This window comes from Camellia sinensis, chromosome 14, assembly GCF_055761805.1.
Source record: "Camellia sinensis isolate YWXY chromosome 14, ASM5576180v1, whole genome shotgun sequence".
Classification (NCBI taxonomy): Eukaryota; Viridiplantae; Streptophyta; class Magnoliopsida; order Ericales; family Theaceae; genus Camellia; species Camellia sinensis.
The window spans coordinates 85,414,788-85,434,195 of NC_138974.1; the positions used below are offsets into that span (position 1 = coordinate 85,414,788).

General features: G+C 38.0%; 2 protein-coding genes and 1 pseudogene across 2 annotated transcripts; 1 reads left to right on the forward strand and 2 right to left on the reverse strand.

Moving 5' to 3' along the window:
- Nucleotides 1–1,513: 1,513 nt before the first annotated feature.
- Nucleotides 1,514–7,933, forward strand: ACD1 (Pheophorbide a oxygenase family protein with Rieske 2Fe-2S domain-containing protein). The gene is made up of 7 exons (XM_028208343.2): nucleotides 1,514–2,213; nucleotides 2,297–2,532; nucleotides 2,691–2,817; nucleotides 4,336–4,472; nucleotides 5,503–5,662; nucleotides 6,574–6,852; nucleotides 7,468–7,933. The coding sequence occupies exons 1-7, from the start codon at nucleotides 1,800–1,802 to the stop codon at nucleotides 7,720–7,722; spliced, it is 1,608 nt and encodes a 535-aa protein (XP_028064144.2). The 5' UTR covers nucleotides 1,514–1,799; the 3' UTR covers nucleotides 7,723–7,933.
- A 699-nt stretch (nucleotides 7,934–8,632) lies between these two features.
- On the reverse strand, nucleotides 8,633–11,141 carry LOC114267307 (putative anion transporter 5; annotated as a pseudogene).
- A 7,877-nt stretch (nucleotides 11,142–19,018) lies between these two features.
- LOC145807142 (uncharacterized) lies at nucleotides 19,019–19,408 on the reverse strand. Its single transcript, XM_082905076.1, has one exon. It carries the CDS (start codon nucleotides 19,406–19,408, stop codon nucleotides 19,019–19,021), a length of 390 nt encoding a protein of 129 aa, XP_082761202.1.

Here is a 19,408-nt window from a genome sequence, read left to right on the forward strand (position 1 = left end):
AGTTTCATTATATATACCAAAGCCTCTAATGTAAACAAGTTTAAAAAAAAATCAGAAAATATTCTTTGATCTATAATCACTCACATCTATTCTTTGAAAAATTCTCTAAGAAGTGTTTTTTAATTTTTGTTTACATCCTCTCTCAGAAATTATACACTGAACCTTATAGCATTAAGCTCATCTTTCCTGTGTGAGGTTTATAGAAAAATCAGAACTTCATTTTTATATATATCTTTGAGAGAAAATTATTGTAGTTTTCTGTGAAAGCAAAAATACATTCTTTTCAACCTTGTAAGAGTGTAGTATACTCAGTATTCTTAACTTAGAAAGTTTGTGTAAAATCTGTGTAAAATCTGTGGATGATTGTTTCATCTGTGAAAAGGTTGCTAGCACCCTGTGAAGCTAGAAGATAGTGAAAAATCTCAAGTGAAGCTTGAGGAGTGAATGTAGGCTTGGTTGAAGCCGAACCACTATAAATCTATTTGCCTCATCTTCCCTAATCTCTTTACTTTCCTACTACTGCTATATCTATCTAATATTCATGTTCTAATCATTTGATTTATCCTGTATATTAGTTATACTTCATTGTTATTTTACTTGATCATTTACTGCTAAGTTCATCATTGTGCTTGTTAATAATTTGTTATACTAGTAGTTAATATTATTAGGTTATTATTAATTTTAATTTTTAGAAACCTAATTCACCCCTTCTTAGGTTGCTTTTTGGGTAACAATATCGTTTATCAATTTATATTTTGCTGATATCAGCTAACCATTCTTAACATTTAATTAACGGTAGGAGTTAAATTGTTATTCGAATATAAACCTCAAAGGGCGGGATGTAATTTCTGAAACCTTAGGGGGAAATTTGTAATTTAGCTACACCTCAAGGGAGGTGTGGGTAATTTGTCCTATATTATTTTAGTTATGAGTCAGAAAGTATAAAATTATATAATTTTCTTCTTGAGTTATAAAATACATATTTGTATCATAGTGTTTTTCTTAAATGTTTTACCAAATGTCTCACATGAATTTGGATTTCACAAACCCAAGTAAAACATTTGGTAATAAGTGTGAGACCTATACCTATATGAGGCATTTGGTAAAATTTTTATAGAAATGTTGATGTCCTTAAGCTCAATTTGATTAGTTAGATAATATAAGAAAGTGAAAGTGAAAGAAAAAAAAAAATATAATTTTTTATGTATTTGTTTAAATACGGAGTCCTAAAAAACAATAAAAATTAAAATTTTCTGTACAACTCAAATTAATTTATTAGTTAGGCTAACAATTTCATACAAAATATATACAAAAATTTATTTTTTCATAAATCTTGACAAAATTTATTTTATTTTATTTTTTATCTATATTTCTCTACTCCCTGTTATACCATGATTATATTTATTTTCTATTATTTTATTATAAAATTTCTCATCTGTTCAAACATACATAAGAAAATAAACTTTTATTTCTTTTCTCTTTTTTTCATTTTTTTTTTTTTTCTAAACAAAGGAGCCTCAGCATTTTTCTTTTGTTTTTTTGGAGTCCAATTAGTGACGTGCATTCTCTGGGTCCGGACTTCTTCCTTCTTCAACTTCGCTTTGTCTGGTTTGTCACCGTCTTGGATTCTTCCAGAATCACAGATACTACCATTGCAAACTTGCACGCAAACTACTCTCTCTCTCTCTCTCTCTCTCTCTCTCTCTCTCTGTAGGTCTGCTCAAATTCACTCTCAAACTCAATCATATCATACACACATTTCAATTCCAATATCGAGAATCGAACACCAAGCTGAATCAATGGCTTCACTACTCTCAACTACACCTATTTCACCATCAACAACCACTCTTCTCCCAACTCTTCTCTCTCTTCATCCCTCCAAATCCTCATTCCTCCCTCCAACGCCTCGGAGGAGGTCACTTCTCTCTCCTCTCCGCGTAGCTGCTCCGCCTCCAACCACCGCCGCCGAAGAACAATCCCAATCTCTCTCTGACGGAGTAGAAATCGAGACCCAAGATCATGAAGAGAGCTCTTCCTCTAAGTTCTCTTGGAGAGACCATTGGTACCCTGTCTCTCTAGTCCAAGATCTCGACCCTCGCATCCCAACCCCATTTCAGCTCCTCAATCGCGACCTCGTCCTCTGGTTCGATCGATCTTCCTCCCAATGGGCCGCTTTCGACGACAAATGCCCCCATCGTCTCGCTCCTCTCTCTGTAAGGCCTCCAATTTGATAAATTTAGGGAATTTTTGGATTAATTTTGGGGATTTTGATGATGGGTTTTTGGTGTTTTTTTAGGAAGGTAGGATAGATGAAAATGGGCACTTGCAGTGTTCGTATCACGGCTGGTCTTTTGATGGTTGTGGATCTTGTACTCGAATCCCTCAGGCCTCGTCAGAGGGGCCTGAAGCTCGAGCTGTTCGATCTCCGAGAGCGTGTGCGACTAGGTTTCCGACTATGGTGTCTCAGGGTCTGCTCTTTGTTTGGCCAGATGAGAATGGCTGGGAGAGAGCTCAAGCCACCAAACCCCCCATGTAAATTCTCTTTTCTGTTATTATATGTCTCCTTATTTATATGCATATATTTAAATAATGTATAATTTATATGTTTGTTAATTTAAAAAAGCTGAATAGGAATATGGGTTTTTCAATATTTTATTGATGTGCTTTTGTTCTTTGTGGGGATTGTTTAGGTTGCCCAATGACTTTGAGAAGCCCGAGTTTTCAACAGTGACGATTCAGCGCGATTTGTTCTATGGCTATGATACCCTCATGGAGAATGTCTCTGATCCTTCCCACATCGATTTTGCTCATCACAAGGTGAAAATTCTTGTATCTAAGCAATTTGGCTTTGTATCTGATCACAAACATGAACCAAAACTTTAGGAGCGCTGTCCTTATTCATGTTTATTAGGGTTATTAAATTCCAAATATTAGCGAAGTTGGAAAGAGATACAATTTTCTAATGCTAGGCGGGGGCGGCACTTAGGTAGTTAATGATATTTCTCAGATATTATAAAAGACTGTTAAATGCTCCATGAGTAGAAACGAGCGCGCTCACAGTAGTAAATGGTGAAGTGATCAGTAGTTTCAATATTTTATTTTATTTTGGATCAGCAACGAAAGATCGGTAATGTTTTGATTCTAAGGTCATTCCAAGATACATAGACAACATTGATACGTGCAATATATTTTAGGTGAATTGCACCATTGCAGCTCTATATGTTTGCTGTTAATCAACAAATTCTTATCATGTCTGGACAGCATGAGGGAGACAAAACTATTCTTCCGACATAGCACAATCAAGTGCATGAAATTAACAGTTCACCTAATAAATGTTTTCTGTTAAATTTTATATCCAGAATGTTAGATCTATAATATTTCAGGGCTGATGCCTGTTGGGAGGAATGCTGTAGATCTCAATAGTATGACATAACTGCAAAAATGCTGGTGTACCATTGAAACCTTCACACAGTAAGACAAATCAATGAGTCTAGATATCATAATATCTCCAAGTTGAGATGGAACGTGGCAAAGTAATTCTAGAACGCTGTTGTTACATGTCGATCTCCAACTTCTGTTTTTTTTGGAATCACCTTGTGAAATATTTGTGAGAGATTGCTTGGGGTTTTGAGGGTCTTGTATAAGTGAGGGTCTCATCACCCAATAATTTTAGGTGATCTCAGCGTAACAATTAAGAGATGTGTGTTTTAATATATCTATATTCCTTAGAAACTGAGTGATGGATAAATTCTTTATAGTTTCTTGAAACATAGTTGCATATGCTCGTGCCTAGATTTACATTTCTGTCCAAAGAGTGCCCTTGTCAAGATGTTCCTACTGTATATATTGCAATCCCTTGCTCTGGTTCTTCATTGCCTTGGAGATTCATGGAGTTAGGGGAATTCAATTATTCATTCATCAGTGTTGTTGCAAATTACATGTGTGTTACTCAACAAGGAATGAAGTCCGTAGGAACTTTTTTTGGAAGCTGACTAAGGCCAAGTTTGGGAACTTGTAAAAAAGTCAAAAAGCTAAAAAGTTACTCAAAAAATTAAAAAGTTAACACTATTCACCAAAAGTCAACAATTACGGCTGCACAACTCCCAATTCGAATTTTTCCCTGCAAATCAATTTTTACAATTTTTTATTACACATTTTTCCATAAAAAGTCAAAAAGTTAACCCAAACATCTATATTTTCAACCTCAATTTTTTAGTCCAAAAAGTGCACTTATTTAGAACACCCCAAACAACCCCTTATTTGCACATGCTTAGCTACTACATAATCAGAAGCTATGGCTACTGTCTGCTGATGCTTTGCTGAATCATTTTACAGGTCACAGGAAGAAGGGATAGAGCCAAGCCTTTGCCCTTCAAGATGGAGTCTACTGGCCACTGGGGCTTTGCTGGATCAAATGATGATAACCCAAAAATCAGTGCTGAATTCATCGCACCTTGTTATTACATAAATAAGTAAGTTCATAACTTCCAGATAAGTAGTATAACTTGTGCACGTGTCCTGCTGCTCTTCAGCTTGTGAATTTTGTCTAATGGCCAAATTTAATTGTCAGAGTTGAGCATGCCTTCGGTTAGATGGAGGCTTTAATTTTTTGGCCCCTCTAACAAGTTCTGATACTTTATTACTATCGTAACAGGTAGTGCAACCAGCAACCTATATATACAAAGGGCAAAAATTGAACATAAAAAACTCATTTGTAAAAAACTTCTGTACTGCAATGCATGATTGCAAATTCTCTAAGATACCCAAAAAGTCAAGTGAGGGTTTAACCCTTCCCATCACTCATCACCCATCACCCAACAGAATAGAATTCTCAAAAAATTGCTTGTTTTAAGATGCTGGCTCTCCACTCTTGCACACCTTCAAAGGATCAGCCTCTTGCCGAATGAAGGGGAGCTGCAGTCCCAGTCTTCTTTCTTCTACTTGGGATTTTGCCTCTCCAAAAATGAAGCAAGTCAGCCACAGAACAAGGAAAGCCCAAAGCATCCTAACTTACTTGTGAAAGCTACTAACATAAGTATTCTAATTTCAATTTATTTGGAACAAATTTTAAGGCCTCGTTTGGCAACAGGCCAGTTTAGTCAAAAAGTCAAAGAGTTACTAAAAAAGCCAAAAAGCCAATAGTTCATACCAAAAAGTCAAAGATTCTCTTTTCTCTCTACTTTTTGCACATCTTTTCGTAAAAAGTCAAAAAGTCATCACAAACATACTAGTTTTTTTTAGCACATATTTTAGCCAAATAGCCAAAAAGTTACTAAATTAGCATGTTCCCAAACGAGGCCTAAATTTTTGTTCCATCTGGGAACTTAAGTTTTTGTTTGCTATCTATTATATGAAGGATTTTCTTATTTGATGTTGGGTTGTTGTGAGGGCTGGTGTCCTTTTATGCATTTGCTCATGCTTGTGTACATGCATCTCTTAATGATAGTACTATTGCCCCATTGCTGTGTTGGTCAATCTTCTAATTTTTTGTTGTCTTTTCAGAATAGAGATTGACACGAAGCTTCCTATTGTGGGTGATCAAAAATGGGTAATATGGATTTGTTCCTTCAATGTACCAATGGTACCTGGAAAGACCCGTTCAATTGTTTGTAGTGCCCGAAATTTCTTCCAGTTCACAATGCCTGGTCCTGCATGGTGGCAGGTAAAGACTTTTATTTGTTCCTTAAGATGTTGTACTAAAATTGAAAAAACTGCATAGGTGTATTGTTTAGATCAGACAAGTGGGTCTTTCTCTTCATTATGATATAATCTTCAGTCTCTATTTGTTGGTCATGTAATGAAAGATTTATGTCCCTGGGAAATTGTACTGTATTAAATTGAACAATATAAATTTGAAAGAACCATTATACCCTAGAAAGTCATTAGACATCTCTCTCTCTCTCTCTCACAAGTTAAATTCTCATCCTTCCGTCTGATGACTGTTCTAATTTGGCAGTGTGTACAAAAGGACAAGCTTATTTATTTATTTATTTTTCCTTTCATTTTCATTTTCAATTGTATGTGTGTGTGGGAGGGATCCGGGTTATTACCTGCCTAAGGATTAGTGTTATTATTATTTTCATGCTGTAATGATAATATGTACTGTAAAAAAAAAAGTACTGCAAATTATTAGCCAAATGTAGATGGTGGGCAAATCTTTGTGGGGAACAAGATAACTTTATGTTGCACATCTATTCTTTAGGCTATTAGCATAATACAGCACATCTTGAAGAAAGTTCTTATTTGATTCCACGTACTTTGGTTCGGTTAAGGTTCTGCAATTATCTTGTTCTTAGGCTTGAATTACATTTATATTCTCTAGGTTTTGTTGAACCATTGAGGGCTAAGATTTTGTTTGGGGTGTGAAATCGGAAGTATCCCTTCTTGTCTGTCAATATAAAGAAGCGTTTTTGTTCTCTCTCTTTCATTACTCCAAATTTCCTGAGACATCTTGGCAAACTTTCCTTGTGCTTGAAAATTGAAGCTCTCCTACTTCGTTTTGAGGAGATTGGAAATCAATTTTCTTTCCTTAAATAGATGGACTACTCTTACATGACTTTATGGTTTTGACAGGTGGTTCCTAGATGGCATGAGCATTGGACTTCGAACAAGGTATATGATGGGGACATGATTGTGCTTCAAGGTCAAGAAAAGATCTTCCTTTCAAAGTCAAAGGAGGGTTCTATGGATGTCAACAAGGAGTATACCAAAATTACATTTACACCCACACAAGCTGATCGTTTTGTCTTGGCATTTAGGAATTGGCTGAGGCGACATGGCAATAACCAACCTGAGTGGTTTGGCATCACTGACCAACAACCATTGCCATCTGCAGTCCTATCCAAACGTCAGGTATCAGATCCAATTCAGTTGCCAGGATTCGTGACTCGCCATTGCAATTAAACCATGAGGTGCAATTATCAAAGCCCTTTGAACACATTTAGTTTGTTCAAGGGGTTGCACACTATAACCACCCATGGTGTTATCATTTTTTCTACTTTTTTTTTTTTGTTGTTGAAACAGGAGACACCTAGGACATTAGGCACACATGAAACACATCTTAGATTTTGACGCTAGTTTAAATAAATAAAACAAGGGCCAATAATTAAAATAAGAAAAAATGTTGCTAAGAAGTAGGGGATAACCAAATCAAATGAAGCCTCCTCTCCTGAATCACGTTTGACATAGAGTTAAAGCAATTGAGCAAACAAGAAGGATGAGAATAAGAAAAATAAGACTATTAACTGAGGTTAGTTCTAACATTGTTAGCTTCAAACCTTCCTTTTCCTTTTGCTTTCTTCTTTTCCTGATTATGTAATTCAAATTTACCTATTAATTCGTCCCTGAACATTTTAAAACATTCATAACTAGCATTTTATTTGTGAATTCATTGAAATACTGAACAACACTCATCAAGACTTTTGGTTCCAAAATTTGTGTTCAAATTGTTGCATTTTGGCATCACAGATGTTGGATAGATATGAGCAACACACTCTGAAGTGTTCATCGTGTAGAAGAGCTTGTACGACATTCCAGACATTACAAAAGTTCTTAATCGGCTCATTTGTTTTCTGCGCTGCAACTGCTGGGATCCCTTCAAATATGCAGTTGCGGATTATTTTGGGTGGAGTTGCAATTGTAAGTGCTGCGTTGGCTTACGCTTTCCATGAACTTGAGAAGAATTTTGTGTTTGTTGATTATGTACATGCGGAAATTGAATAACTTCAGGGAGAAAACCTGTTTGAGGCTGCCATTAACAGAACATATGTCAGCATAGGAATTACAAACAAGTTTTGAGAGTTTTTACACTATAGTTCTACACTTGTACATTGGATAATTTGATATATGTGTATAGCCAGTGTTCCATTCTCATGTATTACTATTGAAGAATGATGTAATTGAGGTGGTTATATATATATGCCATTTCTGAGAATCACTAGAGCTCTGTTTATCAACCAGATTATTTGCTTGAATCCATGGCAGAGCGTAATTTTGCAGGCTTATATTTGTAGGACGCTGAAGGTGCTTCATCCATCGGACAATGACATGATTCAATGTCCAGTTTAGCATCCAAAAGATCATATGCTTGGAAACTGACCCTATATCTGACAACTTGTTTTGCTATTGTGTCCTAAAAAGTGCTTCTAAACTAGAAGTCTCTAATTTTTTTGTTTATTATTTAAATGGATCCAATTTGTAAAAAGTTCCCAAAAAAGTATAGAACAGAAGTTTATTCATTTGCTAACAAACAGTCCTGAGAACAAGAAAGTCCCGGTTAAATTTCTGAAATATGATAACTAGGGGAAGTAAATAGAAAAACAATTAACACAAGGAGCTTAGATACTTGGAATTTCCAATTATCCAAAAAAAAGAGGGGCACTTAGAAGATTTTACATCATCTGAATTCATTACACTGTACTGAAACTATCTACCTTAAATAAATAGGTTGAGATCAAGTTCTTTCACCTAATGCTAAACAAAAGTTTGACAAAAAATGTGTATTCAAATTCGAAAAATGGATGAGTGAGCTTTAATTAACACATAGCTGTCCAAGTCCAACTATGCTGGTCACCATTTTTGGGTCTTTTCGGGCTGTAGAACTTGAATATGTACACCTCTGTAGAATGTTGATATATACTGAACGAGACAAGGCATCAAAGGAATCTATGAACATTGATGTGCATCAATGTTCATCTTAAATTGCCTACCCAATGATGGTAATTACTTTTTGCCACAATAAACATCAAAATTAACCTTTCTCAGTCAAAAATCCTCATCTCAGTTGAGAATATTAAAAATACAACAGAACTAAAGATGCAAAGCAACCCTGGGATGAAGAACACTGGTCTCAACTTTTGAATTTGAAAGTCCCAAATGAGCAGTTTCAGCAGCCTCAAGAAGCTTGCCAGTAAGATCAACCCCAATAACGCCAGCTAATGTACCGGCTGTATTAGAAACTCCTATTACAATTCCAGCATACCTCGGAGCAATATCCATGTGATTTATTGCAAACCCAGCTCTCGCTAACGCTAAAGAACCAAGAGCCACAGAAGAACAATACACAGCCCCATCAGATGTTCTGAAGTGGGTAAGTACCATCAATGCAATAGAAGCCACTAAAAATCCCACAGTATTCAAGACCTTTCTGGTTTGAATCACAGACAAGATTGTTCTAGTGATCATATGCTCAGCAATAAACCAACCGGTGTTTGACAATAAAAACATGATAAAATAACGCATCATCTTAGAAAAACCCATTTTCAAAGACTAAGATGGAGCCCTTGTTCGAAATACGTGGGCAGCCAGTTCATGAGCACGTACAAGGCGTAATGGAAAGTGAAAATATTCACGACAATTGCCCAAACCGGCAAGCTGAGGACAATCCTCTTTCACGGGATTTGGGCACTTTTGACGGAATGACCTCTGATTGGCAATGAAGTTTCCCCAAAACCAGCAGCAGTTGCGTTTGGATGCTCAGCACGAGGTGGGTCAGAGGCGAATTTGAGCCAAGGTAGAGACCACATGTTGGAAAAATGGTTTAAGAGAGGAATATTTTTTAGTCCAAATTTGAGTGAGCTCCAAACGTCTTTTGGGGTGGGTCTGAAGAGATGAAGTGTTCCTTACCGCGTAGCAAGTCACACGGTGAAGACGGAACGTCAAAACCATTTATGAGTTAATGGGAAGTTGACGTTGTTTTCGGGTCTAACATTAATTTTTTAAATAAAATTCATTTGAATTTTTTTATTAAAAATTATTGTAGGAATTTAATTTAATTCTAAATTTAAATTTTAAGTTCCTAAGTGTTTCCTAAAGTTTGTACCTCTTCATTTATTTATTAAACTATTCAAATAGTTTAATATATATATATTCAAATAGTTTTATATATATATATATATATATATTTCAAATGGTTTAAAGAATAGAGGTCCAACAGTTACTATAACTATTATCCAACGAATCACTTTTCATTTGGTTGAAAATTTGTTTGAAATTTTGCAACGGTCAAACCATGTTTGAATAGTGGTGCGCCTATTCTTTTCAAAAAATACCTGTTCGGGTAAGTTTGAAAGGTCACCAACTGGGCTATAAATACATACCACATTTCCAGCAGTCTTTTGATCCAAAAAAACAATCTGAAAATTGTCTTTTGCTGTCCAATTCTCATCTAGTGCATATATTCTTCATATTAGTTTTAGAATAAATATTCAGTGAGTTAGAACACAGTTTTGATTCGCCGAACAATTTGTTTTGGAGTGCTACTACAAATTGGTTAAGATCATTGTATCTTGGGAGATAGACGCCACATAACTGTAAGTACCGTAGCGAGGCGAATCTGTCTTAAGGACAGAGTGTCACACACTCGACTTGGTCTTTTATTTTTAATTCGGTTCGATAAATAAATTCGGTACGTTATTTATTTATTTTGTTTGATTTATTTTAATTTATTTTATTTATACAGAAGATTGTTCCAACACCACATTGCCCCCAAAGCAGATTCAACATGAAATACAGATTGTGCACCCCAGAATTCAACCAGTATTGGAAGCACAAGCATTCCCAATGCTGCACCTAGATACATTCCAGATGTTGTGCAAGAAACAGATCTTGACCGTTCATGAGGTGGGATCCATTGAGCTAACACGTTGTAGATGGACGGGAAGATGAACCCTTGTGCCACACCTACGAGTAAACGAGCCATCACCAAAATTATGACTCGGTTTGGGTCTAGTGGTACTAAAGCACAAGTGAGAGTCCATAATACGAATGAGAGGAGGAGAACACGCCTTCCTCCTATTTTCTGAGCTATCCATCCACCGGGTACCTGTGAACTGGCATAACCATAATAGAATGCTGAAAGTATCGTGCCTTTGTTTGATTGGTTCACCCCTGCAGCATCTGCAACAATGGTATATGCAATTGAGAAGCCCACACGTTCAATGTAGCATACGCAAGTGCAAATGAAGGTTAAAACAACAATCACATAACACTTGGGAAATTTTGTCATCCACATCTTGAGAAATTTTATCATCCATATTCTTTATTCGTCGGTTTATGCACCAAATTCATAGAAATCAGTCCACTTTAGTGGTTGTCTTCTGATGAGCCCGCCTGCTCTCTTACGCCTCAGCTTTTGTCAGTAATCAATCCGTAGAACAGTCAGTAATTAGGAAAATATAGTAAGCTCATTTGTGCCTCAGAAGTCTTCATTGTATTAGTTGAATCTCAAGAAAAATGTCAAAAGAAAAATTAGAAGGAAGAGCATTCAATGCCAGTGGCTTCTGATACCATGAAAAGGAAAAAAAACAAACAAAATCTTTGTTTCTGAATAACAAAAAGACACACTCCCACAGAAATCGACAAATACTACTGATAGCAAATTGGTTTAAAGCACTTTGATTCATACTCGTAAAGCTTGCAAGATGCAATCTGTAAGAAAGCAAAAGGAGGGAGTTCAAAACAGATTGCACATTTCAGGGAACTGAAAACAGAGTATTTAAAACAGGGTAATTTTCATCATCATCTTCAGTAAACTAAAAACAAACCAAATGAATGAAATAATGAACACCCATTTATCAGTCAAAATTTCATCAACAGCACAGAGACTACATTAATCCAATGAAACTTGATTTCTAAATTCAATAAATTTGCTTAATGATCTGGATGCCTATTATCCCCCCAATACAGCCAAATGGAGAAAAGAAAAGCAACCCAATTAAGAGAGAAAGAGGAACATACCTGTACATACATGGTTATTGGAGACTGGAGAGAGGAGAGGAGAAGATGCATTGGTTCATCCCCAAATTACAACAACATTATTTTTATTAGAATGTCTTTAACCCATATTGATTTTATTATATAAATATATGAAAATTTGTGAAAAGAAAAATAATTGAAAAAAAAAAAAAACCTAATCCCAACTCTAGTTCTGAAAATGGGGTTGGGTGAAGTGGGAGATTGTGAACCATCTCCCACACGAAGCTGATCCAAATACAACTTTCATTTCGTATGTTTGATATCACAACATCACCTGATGAAAGACCAGAAGATTTTTGTTGTCTCTCATATGAAATTAGATGGCTAGAAACTATTTTATCTTCATTTTATAAAAATAATTTGCATAGTCTCTTTTGCAAACTTTATATTTTAGTTCAAAAGATAAAAAGTCATTATACAGAAATTATTATTATTATTTTTTGTACAAAATTAAAATTCCAAAACAAATCTTCTCCATAAATTCATAAATTTAATTATGATTAATTAATTTAATACCAATACATTAATATATAAATAAACACAATTTATCTTACATCTTTATCTTCTTTTTTTTTTTTTATCAGCAAAGAAAAGGGAACTATATTGATGAAAACGAAAATAGAAATACATCAATAAAGAAGAGGGGAAAGGGGAGAGGGAGTGCAAAGAGCATCATAGCGAAACAAAACAATCCCAACTAGGTTGGCACTGTTGAGAACGCCCAATCATATGCTAGCACACCGCCAAGAGATGGTGAGTTGGTGAGAAGCCAACCACAATCAACAAACCCAAACCAAAACCAAAAAATAAACAACCAAAATCCAAAACAAGCCAAAACCAACAGAGAAAAACACAAAACCCAGCCAAAATACTACACAAACACAGCAATAAACCCTCTGCTGGAGCATCCAAATAGCATACGAGATTGGGAAGAAGCAGACCATCAGTCACTCCTACACTCAGCAGGCCTCTGCACTGCAGCATGAGCACCACAACATGTTATAAATGGCCAGGGATAATCCAACAATGCCTGTGATATCAGCTTGCCTCTATCCTTACAAGTCTTGTTCTCAGCTTCCAATTGGAGTGTGTTCTGGATGGGACACTCCAAAACAACCATATAACACAAAACAGAAAGGCTTGAAAGTCCATTCAACCACAAACAGCAGTCATTAAGCCTCCAGCAAGAGCCTAGAAACCTATTGCATACTTGAACCAGTAGCTGACCATAACAAATAAGAACCTTATCCAAAACCAAAATATAATGCATATTTGAACCTTATCCAACAGCCCAGAAACACACACATTCAACCACCAATAGCAGCCCATATACCAGCAGAAGCACCCCATGGCAGTCCAACATAACAGACCACCAACATACTAACATCAGACCCACAGCAACCCAGGACAACAACCATAACCCTGCCAGACCTGGAGATGGAGAACCAAGACAGCAGAACAGAAATCCAAGTGTATCAACATCATACCAAATACAAGGCACCAGCCCACCCCCACACAGCATAGCTCATACCATCAGAGGCTCAACCCACCCCCAACAAAACCCCCCAACCATCCACACTGCAGAAGCAAGCTAAAACAGATCCGATCCCTGTTTGGTCTATTAAGACAAACAAATCAAACACACAACATACCAATACAACCAACTCTCTGATTTGACCACCAACAACACTATGCATTCTGCAAATGAGCAAATCAGATTTGGAACTCATATCACTTGACTCACCCTAACACTCATCCTCCCACCCAACACCTGGATGACAGAGCAGGGGCAAGCTGAAACAGCAACAAACAATAACCTCAGCATCTAGAGGAGTCCACCCAGATCATACTCTAATGCAAACAATAACCTCCACACCCTGATGGTAATGCACTTCACATCCATACCACCCATGTCAATCACCTCCTAAGACCCTTCTTCTTGCAATACACCTTCCCACTTGCCTGAGATTAATCACAAAGTCCTTAACTGCAAACCTATGATCTAAATAATACGGTCTCATCCACAGTGCAACCCTGGTTTTTATCTCTTCACAAATCGCAGCCACATCAGGGATGGCAACATTAAACACCACATCATTTCGAAGCTTCCACAGGGACCACAACATAACCAGAGGTATGCCCCTCCAAATCTTTCTCTCCTTACTACTGAGCACCTCCCCATCCCACCATAGAAGCAGCCCTTCAACAGTTCCAGGTAAGGCCCCTTGGACATCCCACCAATTCAGCATTTCAACCCACACAGATGTTGCAAAACAGCAGGATACCATGACATGGTTCACAGTTTCAATCTCAGCCTTGCAAAATACAAAGAGAGTTGATACATTACTTTGAAGCACACCAAGTCTTTGGAGGAAAACTAAAGTCTTTAATCTACTCTGCCAAGCAAGCCATCCCATAAATTGGACTTTAGGAGGCAAGTATTTAACCCACACTAATTTACAAATACTCAATTGAGAACTAGCAGTCGCAGAGACCCCATTAAATAGAGAAGACACTGAGAATATCTCTGTTGCTGCTGCTAACCACACTGGTTTATCACTCTGATTGTCCACCAATGCAGGTGCAGCACCCAGGAGATTCTTGAGCCTTGTGACCTCACAATCTTCCCAATCATAGATCCTTGTTCTAAAATTAAACACCCAGTTCCCTGCATTATCCTTTCTCTCAAACATTGTTCTTAGTGACACCTCCTTATCCAGAATTAAAGAAAATAAGCCAGGAAATTCCTCTCTAAAGCAGGTAGCATGGCACCACTTATTCAACCAAAACCTGACTGTCCTCCCATCCCTAACCTTTAACTGCCAATTATTCATGTAAAACTGTAGGAGTGGGCTATCAGACATAGCAATATTGATTATACCTTTCCAAACAGTAGATGCATTAGGTCTTGTGCATGAAGTGGGCACCCAATCACTAAAGTCGACCTTGTACTTGCTACAAATCACCTTCCTCCACAGTGCATCTTTTTCATACCCAAACCTCCACCACCATTTGATTAATAGACATTCATTCATCATTTTTACTCGTCTTAGCCCCAGTCCCCCTTGATCCACACTTTTGGACAAATCAGCCCATTTAACCAAGTGAACTCTACTCCTCACTTCAGATCCCCCCTAAAGAAATGAAGCATGTAGCCTTTCAATCACTTTAGCTACCCCTTGAGGTAATCTGAACAAGGATAAATAATAAACTGGCAGCAATGCAGTTACAGATTTGATTAAGGTTAACCTCCCAACATAACATAAAATCTTTCTTTTCCAGCTAGCAAGCCTGCTACGAATCTTATCCAACACTGGTTTCCAAGTTTGCTTTCTATTATGATTAGCCCCAAGAGGCATGCCTAAATATTGCATAGGCAGCTTCTTGATCTTGCAATTCAAAATAGATGCAAATGTAGCTAAAGATTCATCTGACACACCCACTCCACAAACCTGACTCTTACGGTAATTAATCCTCAGACCCGACATCACCTCAAAACACCTTAAGATCTTCTTCAAGTTTCTAATCTCCTTCTCTTTAGCTTCACAAAACATGATAGAATCATCCGCGAATTGCAAGTGGGACAGTCTCACATCATCTGCACCAATTTGCACCCCTTTAATAATTCCCATCTGGTATGCTCTTGTCAGTAACATATTGAGACCTTCAGCCACCAAGTTGAACAAGAAGGGGATAGAGAGTCATCTTGTCGCAGTCCCCTTTGAGGACTAAACTCATTAGTTGGAGACCCATTTACCAGGACTGAAATTCTAGCCGAACTAACACACTCCATAATCCATTTAACCCACCTTGCCCCAAACCCAAACTTCAGTAGCATAGAACGTAGGAACCCCCAGTTGACTGAATTGTACGCCTTCTCAAAATCAAGTTTAATGATGACACCCTGCTTCTTGGATTTCTTCCACCCATCTACCACTTCATTAGCAATCAAAACCCCATCTAATATGTTCCTTCCTCCTACAAAGGCTGATTGGGTCTCACTAATAATGCAAGGTAGCACTTCTTTTAATCTTCTTGACAGGACCTTAGTTAGGATTTTGTACACTGAACCCACTAAGCTGATTGGCCGATAATCTGTTAATCCCACCGGATTTTCTTTCTTGGGAACAAGAGTAATAAATGAGCTATTCAAGCCCTTCACCAATCTGCCATTCCTATAAAATTCCTTCATAAAATTAAGAACTTCCCCTTTTATCACCTTCCAAAATTTTTGGAAGTATAGCATATTGAAACCATCCGGGCCAGGGGCCTTGTTACCATCACAATCCTTCACTGCTGCCAGAATTTCTGATTCTAAGAACTCCGATTCCAGCCCATCAAAATAGGGACTGCTACTCACTGATTTGAATAGGCCTCCTAACTTTGGTCTTAACATCCACTCCTCAGAATATTGCTTCTTGAAGTGCTCAAAAATTGCAGACTTCACTTGACGAGGATCCTCAAGCACTGAACCACCATAGGCCATGAATGTTATTTCATTTCTACATTGTCTACCCTTGGCCATCACATGGAAAAATCTGGTATTACGGTCCCCTTTCAAATTCCAATTCAGTCTTGATTTTTGTAACCACGTCCACTCCATCATTCTATGAAGTCTCCAAACCTCTTCATAAGCTGCTCTTCTTCTAGCTTTCTCTTGCTGATCCAGCTCTCTGCTCTCTGCTTGAAGATCAAGGATATGAACTTCCTCCTCTACTGCTTTCAATTTGTTAGGCACAGACCCATACACCTCCTTATTCCATTGGCGAAGCGCTAATTTCAAATCCTTCAGTTTTTTGTGTAGGATGAATCCAGCCCAACCATTAGGTTTCGACTCCTTCAAAACTTTAGCCACAAAGGATGATAAATTTGGATGTAGACACCAAGCATTTAAGAACTGGAACGGCTTTGGACCCCAATCCCTTTCATCTTCCATCAATAATAGTGGACCATGATCTGAGATGAGCCTAGGTAATCCCCATAATTTTAATTGAAATCCCTCCAACCATTTCGGATCCACCAACACCCTATCTATCCTACTCCATTTGACCCCTTCCCTAGAATTACACCATGTATACTTTCTTCCTAATAAAGGTAGGTCTTGTACTTCACTATTCTCAATGAACTCATTGAGCTCAGTCATACCTCTCTCTCTTCTGGAGCATCCTTTCCTCTCACCAATATTCCTAATTTCATTAAAATCCCCACACAGACACCATGGTTTAGGAAACCCTTGTTTCAGATTAAGCAAGCTATCCCAAAGCTTTCTTCTACCCCCACATCATTCGGTGCATATATATTCAATAAAACACACTCAAAGGAATGAAATATTGTACCTGATAAGAGTATGAACCGTCTGCTATTGCAACAAACACCAAGTTGAAATACCTCTGGGTCCCATATACATAACAAACCTCCAACTGTACATTCAGAATCCACTGCCATGAACTCCATTCTATTCCTCACCCACATTTGTCTGACTTCACTGTTTGTAATAGCAACTTTCTTTGTTTCTTGAACCAACACTATATCTATATTTCTATCCTTCACCAACTTCTGAATCTTACCCCTCTTCTCTTGCTTTCCAATTCCTCTAATATTCCAACTCAATATCTTCATAGGAAACATTATTAAACTCCCATGAAATCCCACCTCCACAAACACCCTATGCATTAGCCCCATTTTCCCCCCAAGCTTCTCCTTATCCTTTTTTTCCAGTTCCACTATTTTGCTAAGGACTTCCTCTTCTGAACCATTATACTCCACACCCAATATTTTGCCCAGCCATACTGTTGCTTCAGCTTCATTAAGTAATCTTCTTCCTCCACCATTTCCATACTCAGTACATGACGACATTGAGGCTTCTACAGCTGCTGCTCTCAACAGGGCATGTTTTGGAACTGATTTGCTTGTAGAAGCACCCTTCTGACCATACCTCCTCACAAGATCAAAAAATCCACTTCTCTGACGTTGTTGCCGACAGTGGGCATTTTTGCTCCCTTTTTTCTTCCCTTCTTGCTTTAGATTTGCAACACTATTGCTATTACTCAATTGGGTTTTAAACCCACTTGACTCAGAAGGCCCATGCTGTGGAGGATACACCCCTTTCAGCTTTAAATTTGCATCACCCTTGCTATTATTTGTTTGGGCTTTGAACCCATTTAACTTAGAAGGCCCAGACTGTACAGAATGTAGTCCACCCATCGCAGTGGGCTCCTCGGTCAGGTCCAAATGCACTTCTAAGTTCACTCTAGGTTGAGGTAATGAAGACCTGCTTAAGCTTTTCATAAACCCAGGCGTGAATACTTGATCATCACAATTCTGACACTTTTTTGCACAGCCGTAATCCAGCTTGCCGACTGCCATCTCGAGCTCTTCCCCAATCTTTCACTAGACGCTGCAACTACTGTTTCACTCCTCCCATGCACCTCCCGTTCTGCCTCAGTATTGTTCACTGGTCCATTTGGCATGTTTCCGGTTCCCATGCCATCCTTTCTTCCAAGCACATTAGTTGACTCAGCTGCCAGTCATCTTCATCTTCACCGTCTCTACCACTAACCTCCATAGGCTTACCTTCCTGTTCATTGGCACTGTATACATCATCCAAGTGCATATACTTCTTACAAACACAGGTCTCTTTGATTGTTTGAACAACCACCCTCTGTTCTTCACACACCCGAACTGGGTATAGCACTCCATTACACTCCATATTGATCATCTTATTTATTGGCTCCATGTATTTAGTTGAGATCTTCATCTTGCCACAGTTGAACCAGAGTGGCTGGCTTAGCTCTCCCTCAGTGCAGAGAATCTCTCCCCATAAATTCCCAATCCTATACAAATTGGTTCTATTCCATAGATTTAACGAGATTCCATAGCAGGTTAACCACACACACCGTTCTTGTTCCAGCACTTTCCTTGCTTCCCTTGGAATTATCTCATCATACTAGTCCCCAAACATCTCCTTCACATCCTTCATTCTTAATTTCATCTCCTCTTTTGACTTGAAGGATAGTATTAGATCCCGTCCTCCACCCTTCCTCACCACAACTTCCTTCATGCCTCTTGCTTCAAGCTCTATCTCCATATTTACAGTGGCATACTTCGCTTTCAAACGTAGAATCAGACTCTCATATAACCATCCATTGCCCACTTCCTCTGTCTTTACTGTAACAGCCCCCATTTCACCAATATTCTCTCCTTTTATTACCTGCACATACGATTTCTGCCCCACAAGCTGATTGGTTCCTGTACCTGAGACACGTCATTGTGGTCTTGGTACTCCTTGTCCCTTTGCCTGTGGATTCGTATAACCTTTCTCTTTCTTCTCCCTGCCAAAATCAGCACTTTTTACCACTAGGACCTTATCATCCACCCACAAACCATTAGCTTTTTGCACTGCAACACTTGCTGCTACTTGACACCCAAATCTCACAAAGGCAAATCTGGATGCAGTTAATCTTCTTCTCTTCTGTGGAATGAAGACATCATTCACCACTCCAAATTTCTTAAACAAGTTGTACAGACCCTTAGGATCCATGCTTCGTGGCAGATTATCCACAAACAATGTGTGAATGCCTAGATGATTATCTTCCCACCTTGCTCCTTGCCTCTCTCTTCGCTTCACAATGGGGATCCAACCTTCTCGATCCAT

Excerpts from the sequence above, each read along its gene's own strand:
- ACD1 (XM_028208343.2), top strand. The coding sequence starts at position 1,800 with ATGGCTTCACTACTCTCAACTACACCTATTTCACCATCAACAACCACT. Across the intron at positions 2,818-4,335 it reads TCGATTTTGCTCATCACAAG|GTCACAGGAAGAAGGGATAG; the intron begins GTGAAAATTCTT and ends ATCATTTTACAG. Across the intron at positions 5,663-6,573 it reads CTGGTCCTGCATGGTGGCAG|GTGGTTCCTAGATGGCATGA; the intron begins GTAAAGACTTTT and ends TGGTTTTGACAG.
- LOC145807142 (XM_082905076.1), bottom strand. The coding sequence starts at position 19,408 with ATGGATCGAGAAGGTTGGATCCCCATTGTGAAGCGAAGAGAGAGGCAA.